General features: G+C 43.0%; 1 protein-coding gene across 1 annotated transcript in view; it reads left to right on the top strand.

The window, feature by feature from the left end:
* The window catches only part of HSP90AA1 (heat shock protein 90 alpha family class A member 1), an 11781-nt gene extending 5509 nt beyond the window's left edge, over window positions 1-6272 (top strand). Inside the window, exons 2-11 of the mRNA XM_027673989.1 lie at window positions 840-998; window positions 1099-1465; window positions 1956-2089; window positions 2566-2874; window positions 3376-3541; window positions 3803-3993; window positions 4123-4270; window positions 4613-4881; window positions 4999-5332; window positions 5526-6272. Of these exons, the coding sequence (XP_027529790.1) occupies window positions 840-998; window positions 1099-1465; window positions 1956-2089; window positions 2566-2874; window positions 3376-3541; window positions 3803-3993; window positions 4123-4270; window positions 4613-4881; window positions 4999-5332; window positions 5526-5635 (2187 nt within the window). The 3' untranslated portion in view covers window positions 5636-6272. The remainder of the gene's footprint in view (window positions 1-839; window positions 999-1098; window positions 1466-1955; window positions 2090-2565; window positions 2875-3375; window positions 3542-3802; window positions 3994-4122; window positions 4271-4612; window positions 4882-4998; window positions 5333-5525) is intronic.
* The last annotated feature ends 3653 nt before the right edge of the window (window positions 6273-9925 follow it).

Raw genomic sequence — 9925 nt, 5'->3', positions numbered from 1 at the left:
GGGGGGAAAGAAGTGGAGTGCAGGAGGAGAGAAGGAGCGGGGGCAGGGAGGGGGGGTAAGGACGGGGGGCAGAGGAGGCAGGAGCGGGCTCGGGGGGCTGCTCGGCACCGCAGCGCTCGGGCGGGGGGGGCGGGCGCGGGCGGGGAAGGCTCTGGCAGTTTCTAGAAGGTTTGGCGGTGCCGGCGGGCGCCGGCAGGGGGCGCTGCGCAGCCGCGCCGCTCGGGAGGCGGGGGCGGCCCCGGCGCGGGCGGGGGGAGCCTCGTCCCGGGGCTGGCCCTGCACCGCGCCCATGGAGCCTTTAGCGATTGGAGTGCTTGGGGAGCTTCTAAGGACGGATATTAATCCATGTAAGACAAGGGAAACGGGTCCGGCTGAGCCGTGTTGGTGCATAAGTCACAGTTAATGCATAGAGTGTGCTGCTGCAGGGGATAGTTGTAAGTGTATAGGGGGACGTGAAAAAGTAATGCAAATACGGACTTTATGGTGAGAACGATATCTACTTCTTGTGTGACGAGGCGAAATAAAGGTCCTATATTAATTTCTAATATAACAGGAGAAAGGAACCTGCGTTAGCCCGGATGGTGCAAATTAAAGTGAACATAAAGCAAGCCTGTAGTAAAAGTCTTGCATCTAGTTTCTGCGTTCCTTAAAACTCCTGAATTGTTACTATCTAGAAATAAGATCCGGGGAGGGGGGGGGGGGTTGTGTGCGGTGTTCCTTTAGTGTTGAAACCACGTGGTTGAAATATTTTATCTCAGAATACCATTGTGACTGCCTGCAATGGGATATGTGTGCCAAGCTGTTCCAGAATTGAATTTCAACTGTCTTCTTCCTCGCAGATGCCAGAAGCTGTGCAAACCCAAGACCAACCCATGGAGGAGGAGGTGGAGACCTTTGCCTTCCAGGCAGAGATTGCTCAGTTGATGTCTCTGATCATCAACACTTTCTACTCCAATAAGGAAATCTTTCTCCGGGAGCTGATTTCCAATTCTTCAGATGTAAGTACTTGAAGCCCTAGTCTGCTTCATTATGTTAATAGGGCTAGTGAAATATTTAGGAATAGTCAGGGAATGTTAAAGCCTGCCTCTTTGTTTTCAGGCTCTGGACAAGATCAGGTATGAGAGCTTGACTGACCCAAGCAAGCTGGATTCCGGAAAAGAGCTGAAAATTAACCTGATCCCAAACAAGCATGACCGCACTCTAACCATTGTGGATACCGGCATTGGGATGACCAAAGCTGACCTGGTCAACAACCTTGGTACTATTGCCAAGTCTGGCACCAAGGCTTTCATGGAAGCCCTGCAGGCAGGGGCTGATATTTCCATGATTGGTCAGTTCGGTGTTGGCTTCTACTCTGCCTACCTGGTTGCTGAAAAAGTGACGGTGATCACCAAGCACAATGATGACGAGCAGTATGCTTGGGAGTCCTCAGCTGGAGGGTCCTTCACTGTCAGGCTGGATAATGGTGAGTATTAAGTTTCTGCTCAGCGATGCTTTGTAAAGATTCATAATAATGGCACCTACTCAATGCATGGGAAAAGACAAATGGGAGATGTGAAATAAGTACTATGAGTCATCAGGCACAGGCCCAGCTCATCCCTCCCATTTAAGTTGGTGTAACTTGATAGATAAAGGAATGCCCAAGTAAGTGGTGCATTATATAAAAAAGATTTAAGATTTTTAAGCTTACACATGGAAACATTTCTGTAGACTTGTACAACTACTCTGTATGCAAAATCTTAAAAGATAACCCATGAACAGAGCAGTGAACATCTCCCTAAGCTCACTTAAAATATGTGCTGGGTACAGCAAGCTTGTAGATTGTTAAGGCAGTTTCTGTACCCAAAGCTTCATTTTCCCAGTGGTAAAAAAATGACCTATAGCAGTGCCTTTTTAAAGAATTAATCCAAGTCTACTATGCTGCAGCAAAGTAAAACCCGTATGCTCCATTCTAGGTGAACCTCTGGGCCGTGGAACAAAAGTCATCCTGCATCTTAAAGAAGATCAAACTGAATACCTGGAGGAACGGCGCATCAAGGAAATTGTGAAGAAGCATTCTCAGTTCATCGGCTACCCTATTACACTCTTTGTATGTATCTTGCTTGAAGCTAAACGAGTATCACCACTTACAGACACGTGAATTTGTGTAATGTGAGAAGGAGCAGTACATTTGTACTGTGGTAGTTACAATTCTTTCAGATGTGATATGGAGGCAGCTCTTATATGCAGTTCTGTTAACTACAGATTTATTTCACAGGACTAGATTAAAATAAACCTGGGGTTTTCAAAGCCAGTGGTGTATCTGCTTCCAAACTGTTAACTACATCCTGCTGTATTGTTGAGGTCATTCAGTGTAATGAAATTAAACAAGAACTACCCCATGAGCATGAGGAAACAAAATACCACTTGTGTCTCAGCACTGAGAATGGGAGTCCTTTGAGTCTAGAAGGAAAGACTGACATTGTGTTCATGTAGTTTTCCATCTTTGTCAGAATGTGAGGAATACCTTAGAGTTAATTATGCAACTTACCGCTTTCTCAATTCAACTGCTGATCTCTTCTGTAGGTGGAGAAAGAACGTGATAAGGAAGTGAGTGATGATGAGGCTGAGGAAAAGGAAGAGGAAAAAGAAGAGAAGGAGGAAAAGACAGAAGATAAACCAGAGATTGAGGATGTTGGTTCTGATGAAGAAGAAGAGAAGAAGGATGGAGACAAGAAGAAGAAAAAGAAGATCAAGGAGAAGTACATTGATCAGGAAGAGCTCAACAAGACCAAGCCCATTTGGACCAGGAACCCAGATGACATAACTAATGAAGAATATGGAGAATTCTACAAGAGTCTGACTAATGACTGGGAAGACCACCTGGCTGTGAAAGTAAGTTTTCTGTCTTCCAGCACAACTTTAGTTGCTTCATTTGTATTGATAATCTGAATAGAGTCTGCACTCAGTAAGTGCACATACCTTCCCAGTTTGTAGTTGAGTTCTTACCGTGTCAAACAAAACCTAAAAGTAGGTTGCAGATAAACATAAATTGAGTTATTTGGGTTTGTAGTGTTGGGAGGACCTCGGGTGAGATGTGAGATCTGATACTCGTTTGTGTGCCTGTAGTGGGAAGTACTATAAGAACATGTTTGCTTTCTAAATTTCAGTCTGTGATAAAGGGAACAGAAGGTCATTTGAACTAGCCTTGTAACTGAACACAAATTTAATGTGTCTGTCTGAAGAAAGTGCCTGTTCCTGACCTGTGTCTTGACTATTGTGTTTATTTGATGTCCACTGGTCACAATTTGTGTTGTACTTTTGAAGAGCTGTTTAAAGGTTATTACAGTGGAAACCTTGCAAATTGACTAAAATGATCATCTTGCTTCTTCACAGCACTTCTCTGTGGAAGGGCAGTTGGAATTCAGGGCTCTCCTGTTTGTCCCACGGCGTGCACCGTTCGATCTGTTTGAAAACAGGAAGAAGAAGAACAACATCAAGCTGTATGTGCGCAGAGTTTTCATCATGGACAACTGTGAGGAGCTGATCCCTGAATACCTGAGTGAGTATGGTTTTGGGGAAATGTTTCCTAAAAAGTTACAGAAACTGCTTTGCTATTTTGTGGTTTCTTGTTGTATTTAGAGAAGTTTGGAAAGGGGAAGATTTGAGTTCTAAACAGCTGATCTGAGCAGTTGAAAGTACTGCTTAGTTCATGTTACACAGAATTCTGTAGAAAACCAATCTGTAATTTAAGTGGGCAGAGCCACTTGGGTAGTAACTGGTAACATTTGACAGTGACAAAGGTAATTCTGTTATTTTCCAGATTTCATGAGAGGTGTGGTAGACTCTGAGGATTTACCTCTGAATATTTCTCGTGAGATGCTGCAGCAGAGCAAGATCCTGAAAGTGATCCGGAAGAACTTGGTGAAGAAGTGCTTAGAACTTTTCACTGAGTTGGCTGAAGACAAGGAGAACTACAAAAAATTCTATGAGCAGTTCTCCAAGAACATCAAGGTTTGTAATCTTTTTGCTTAGCAATACTGATAGTGGCAACTATGGATCCTTGTTACACCTGAACTACCACAGTTCGGTATTTACCTGAAGGAATCATTTAGTAGCAGTTTTTTTCTTCTACCTTTGTAGCTTGGCATCCATGAGGACTCCCAGAACCGCAAGAAGCTCTCAGAATTACTGAGGTACTACACATCTGCATCTGGTGATGAAATGGTTTCTCTGAAGGATTACTGCACTCGGATGAAGGAGAACCAGAAACACGTCTACTACATTACTGGTGAGTTGGAACTGAAATGATGTGTAAAGGCAGGTATATATGTAGAATTAGCTTTTTTGGGGGTGTATAAGTGCTGTTACAGGGCTTCCCGGTCTTCTTGCTTGGCAGGAATGGGAAACATCTCTTACCTGGCATTCAGGAAATGCAAAGTGCAACTAGGGCAGAGTATTAGAAGTGAGGGTATGAGTTTTAAAAGGCTTGTTTCTTCAGGCTGTTCATGCCCCTTTTTTTCCCTGTGGTATTTATGGGAAGCACCACAGAATGTTGCATAGGCTGTGCAGAAAATAAACAAGCTGCTATGTTATTGCTGAGGCTCAGCTCTGCCATCCTTGTTTCTTGCAGGTGAGACAAAGGATCAGGTGGCCAACTCTGCTTTTGTGGAGCGCCTTCGCAAACATGGGCTGGAGGTGATCTACATGATTGAGCCCATCGATGAATACTGTGTGCAGCAGCTGAAGGAATTTGAAGGCAAGACCCTGGTTTCTGTGACAAAAGAGGGTTTGGAACTTCCAGAAGATGAGGAAGAGAAAAAGAAGCAGGAGGAGAAGAAAGCCAAGTTTGAAAACCTTTGCAAAATAATGAAAGACATCCTTGAAAAGAAAGTAGAAAAGGTAAATAGAAGTACTCGATTTGTCTATATGTAACCAGTTCTGCGATCTGAAATGAGTAAATCAGTTGTACTTGTTGAAATGTTTAAATTATGAACTCGGCTTTGTATCCCTTTCTAGGTTGTTGTGTCCAATCGTTTAGTTACTTCTCCATGCTGCATTGTAACAAGTACATATGGCTGGACTGCCAACATGGAGAGGATCATGAAGGCACAGGCATTAAGGGACAACTCCACAATGGGATACATGGCAGCAAAGAAACACCTGGAGATTAATCCTGATCATTCCATCATTGAAACACTGAGGCAGAAAGCAGAGGCTGATAAGAATGACAAGTCTGTGAAGGATCTTGTCATCTTGCTGTATGAGACAGCACTCCTGTCCTCTGGCTTCAGCTTAGAAGACCCTCAGACACATGCCAACCGCATTTATAGAATGATCAAACTTGGTCTGGGTAAGTTACGTATCTGTCCTGGCTCCAGTACACTTGATATGGTCACACACCCCTTCAGGGTGTAATGTCTATAGATCACGTTGGTGCTGCTTGGTATGTGTGGAAAAAGGGGAACCCTCAGATGGTTATGCTGCAATAAATAAAGATTTGAGTTGTGCTGTCAGCATTAACAGTCCGTGTGTTCTCTGCGCAGGCATTGATGAAGATGACACTGCTGCAGAAGAAGCTAGTCCAGCAGTCACTGAGGAGATGCCACCTCTTGAAGGAGATGATGACACATCACGCATGGAGGAGGTGGATTAAACCAGTTTACAGGAACTTGTGAATGTTTCCTTGGCTAATATGAATAAGTTATATTTTGTATATTATGAATGTTACCTGCCAAAAAAAAAAATCTTTGACACTTTGTCTGCATTCCCTCTTTATATTTATTTTCAAAGATGTTCTACCTTTATTTTTGTTACATTGCTTTTTCAGCTGATGTGAGATACAAATGCCATTGAGGGAATATTTTCTTTAACACTGTACAACCCTAAACAGGCAAGTTAAGGAGTAGTTGTTTTTGTCTGTATTAGCTGGTTGCAGGTGGCAGGGTTTTTGACTTATTCTTAATTGCCAGAAATGTGGGAAAGAAGTAAAGAAGATGGGATGACATCGGGATGTTCTGAGTTTGTTTAGTGTTCTACAGCTCTTCAACTCTTGTCTAACATACAGTACCTAGTAACTAGGTATCCAGGAGAGCTGGAATTCTTGGGGAAGCTTTAACCCTTCTGCTCCTAACAAGTTCTTGATGTTTAAAGTTGTTTTTTATACTGTTCAAGGATTCTGGATTGCACTCTACCATAGAATAGAATCCACTGTAAATCTCTATTGTGACTTATGCAACTCTGCATGTACAGTTCAAACCTAGAACTGTAAGAATAAAAGTGTTAAGAATTGAGTTGTGTCATTGACTTGTCTGTTATCACTGAAACTAGCTCTTCTCATGCCCAGCATCAGTCACTCACTACTTTGGATCCTGAGCAGCAGCTGTGTCCTGTTAAATGTATTATTAATTGCACATGCTTGGCCCTTTCACTGCAAACCAGTGTCTCCTCAAAGCAGGAAAGTTAAGCAGTTCTTAAAGAGCTCAAGACAAATCAATCTCTGAAAAAGCGGTGATGTGCTATAAGTTGGGTTTTAATTCATGTTGATAAATCCCGTGGTTAAAGTCTTGGCTAATATAGCTCCAAGCCTGATCCATCATTTTGCAGGGAGGTGATCAAGTTTTGGCATGAGAAGTTATACAGTCAGTTGTACATCACATGATCTGCCAGGAAACTACTTGGCCTTTGAAGGAGGAGTAGTAAAGTTTTTAGTAAGTAGCTCCACCAATTTGCCCTGAAGATTACATTTGGTATTCACAGCAAGCCTGAGATAATGACCTTGTTAGGGAGGAGGGGGTGGGTAGGGGCAAGTTCTGAGAATCTTGTCCTGCTCTTACACAAATGAACTAGTTTCCTGTTTCTGTCTTTTCAGCTTCATGATACTTGAGCTCCTAATATAAAATAATTCACATGTGATGTTGTGTGGGAGATTTTTTTGTAAAAACGTGTTAGAAGGACAAGTGTTACCTGAAACAGTTTCCTGCAAACTAATTAAGAGTAACTTGTTGCATAAGTTCTGGCTTCATAAGGAGACTGTCGAAGCAGCACTCGCGGGTGGGAGAGGCCAATCCCTGCTTCATTCAATCTGCTATTGTGGATTTAGTCACTGATGAATTTGGTGGCCCTTGGGGTGGTTGCTTCAAGCTGATGTTTCTGCATGTTACTGCAGTAGAGTGAAATGCTCATGTGGTTGCCAATAACTCGGGATTCTTTCTACAAGGTGAAACTTCAGATTTTATATGAAAATATAAAACAGCTTCGGTACTGCTTACACAATTGCTGGAGGCTTCCTGTGCTTGAGGGCTTGTGTTTCTCCTGCACCCCAACTGCTCCGTAGAAACTGAGCTGTGTTCTTTAGACTGCACTTCTGTTTGTTATTCTTCAGTAGGAACAAAGAGCAAATAGATGACACTTGCCTTAGATGGTTCAGAATATCAGTTTCTGCAATGAAACTTGCATTTAAAAGCTTCTCCCACAGTTCTCAGTGCTTTACACATTCTCGTTTCCAGATTTTGTCACAGCATGTCCAGCTCTTGGTGACTGAAGGCACACATAACTACAGGTGAGGTATTTGTCTTCCACACCTCACATTGTGTGTCATGGCATGAAATGCCCAAAATCCCAATTATGAAGTGCAGAAGAGGCTGCTGCTTGCCCTGTCAGTGAAAGTCCTTAAGCACTGTCAGAACATGCACATCATTTCCTTGGGCAGTGAGGCAGGAGATGTTCCCCGTAGCTCTGCCTGGGGGCTGGGTGAGGCCTGCTTGAACTTGAGTGTCCCTGTACATCAGGAGCTGTTGTTCGTTCTGTTTTTGCAGCACAGCCGGGGTGAGATGCCCTTCATGTGTTCCATTACCACCTCTTGACATAGCAATGAACGGTGCCATAGTAACAAACACAACACCAAACCAGGGGCAGTAGGTGGAGTTGCAGAGTTACGTGTGTGCACCAGCAATGACTTGCAGTTTGGTGCATGGATGATGGAAGCGATGATCAGGAGGAAAGTGCTTCCAGGAAAGCGCTTCCACCGGGCTGATGCTCAAATGTTGAAAGCCACTGGGAGGGCTGATGTCAGCCTCCTTTAGGCAATTGCTTCAAGGCCTCGCTGTCAAAAATTGTGATTCGGTAGTAATGTACCAAAATAAAGCAGGTGGATTTTAAAGTATGTGTGACTTGTGACTAAAATCTATTAATCTATTTTACGAGATCTTTTATGGTGTTTAAAAAATGGTGAAAATATCTTCCAATTAGTACGCTGGGATTTAAAATTTACAGTGACAAAAGATCCTAAAGACAGTCTTTTACTTGGTCAGTGAATTGATGGCTCAAGTCTTTACCTCCCTCGAAAACTAAATTACCGGTTGGAGAAGAAACTTGCAGGTTATCTCCAGTATTTCTTGCCCCGAGAATGTATTGGTGTTTTGAGTAATTTTCTGCATTAGACTGAGCAGCCAGACCATAGATGTTGCACAAAGACATGAATGACAGTGGCTTTTGCTTTGGCACAGGGTGCAGAGCTCCCCTCATTTCCCATCTTTTTGCTGAAATACATTTTAGGACGTAGGGACACTGTTACCAAAAGTTCTCTTGCTCAGCTACCTGTTGTAGCAGTTCATGGTCTTTGTTTCTCACATTTTGTACTATTTTAACAGTAGATGGAAGTGTTGCAGAGCACCACAGTGGAGTTCTGGAAAGGCTGGGTGCCCTAGTAATCACTTCTCTTCAGGTTCTTTGACCCTACAGAGAGGTTCATGGTACAGCCAGTGCTGTTTGGGGCTCACAGGGTCATTTCTGCTAACAAAACAAAGTTCAGCAAAGGGTTATGTACTGATAGTAAAATGCTTCTCCCTATTTGAGCTGCAGGACAGTGGAGCCAAGCACTCTGAATATGTGATTACAGTAATACTTGGCACAGCTTGGATACTGGATTCAGAAGTACTTGATTCTGCTCCTCTCTCTGGAAGGAACCCCACTCCATAGGTGTTCTGGATTTTTGAGCCTTAGGAGCTGAAGTGCCGGTGCCCCTGTTGCTGTAGTGAAAGGTTCCCACCACTGTGTGCTGTACAGTCTGAATTTTGGATGGCAGCAAAAGGGAAAAATAGCTTTTATTGTCCTGGATATTGCAACAGTCAATTGAAGCAGATGGGTTTCCAAATGTAACAAGAAAAGGAGCAGAAAAAATACAAGTGTAAATTCTGTGCTGTGGTGAATGTGGGAGGGAACTGTATTTGTTTTTGAAACAAAAAAACATCTAGAATGTGCTATTGATAGCCCACATAAACACAGTATTCCTGGCCAATCGTGTGTGTTGCCAGGGAAGAGGTTTTTCAGGTATTTTGCATTAATTTACTACTATGAAGTGTTCAGTCTATCATATTCTTAGTTTGTATTTGGAGGTCTTAATTTGACAGCAGAGGCCTTGGCAATAGATAATTTCAGAGGGTCTTCTGCCTGTGCATAAATAAAACTTTTATCATGAGCTGCCTAAGAGTGAGGGTGCCCTGAAGAAAGAGTGACCTGTGTCGGAGCTGTACATTTCTAATACTTTGTTACATAGTGATCATCTTGAAATGTTCTTCATTTTCAACCAAGAAAACCTTACCTAGGAAACATCTGAATAAATCATAGTGGGACAATGAAAAGTGATTTCAGACAAATACTGGATTTTCTTGTAGCAAATTGTGTAATTGGGAAGAACTGGTGAATAAAGCCATCCTGAGCAGGACTAGTCCAAGCAGGAGTGGATGTATCTGTGGAATGTTCAGTGCCCACAGCAGCAGTGGTGTGAAAAGGAGACAGAGACATGCATTCTTTTGTACCAAGGTGCTGTTTTGATGAGGAAGAAGAGGGTGTGAAGCAGAGGGTGTTTATCTTCATACTGTGCAGGGTTCTCATTATGAGAACTCTTAGGCAAGTGTTTCACTTTTAGGGCTTTAAAATGCACAAG

This window comes from Neopelma chrysocephalum, unplaced genomic scaffold, assembly GCF_003984885.1.
Source record: "Neopelma chrysocephalum unplaced genomic scaffold, ASM398488v2 Primary Assembly neopelma1_24, whole genome shotgun sequence".
Lineage (NCBI taxonomy): Eukaryota > Metazoa > Chordata > Aves > Passeriformes > Pipridae > Neopelma > Neopelma chrysocephalum.
This window is presented reverse-complemented; position numbering and strand designations above follow the sequence as displayed.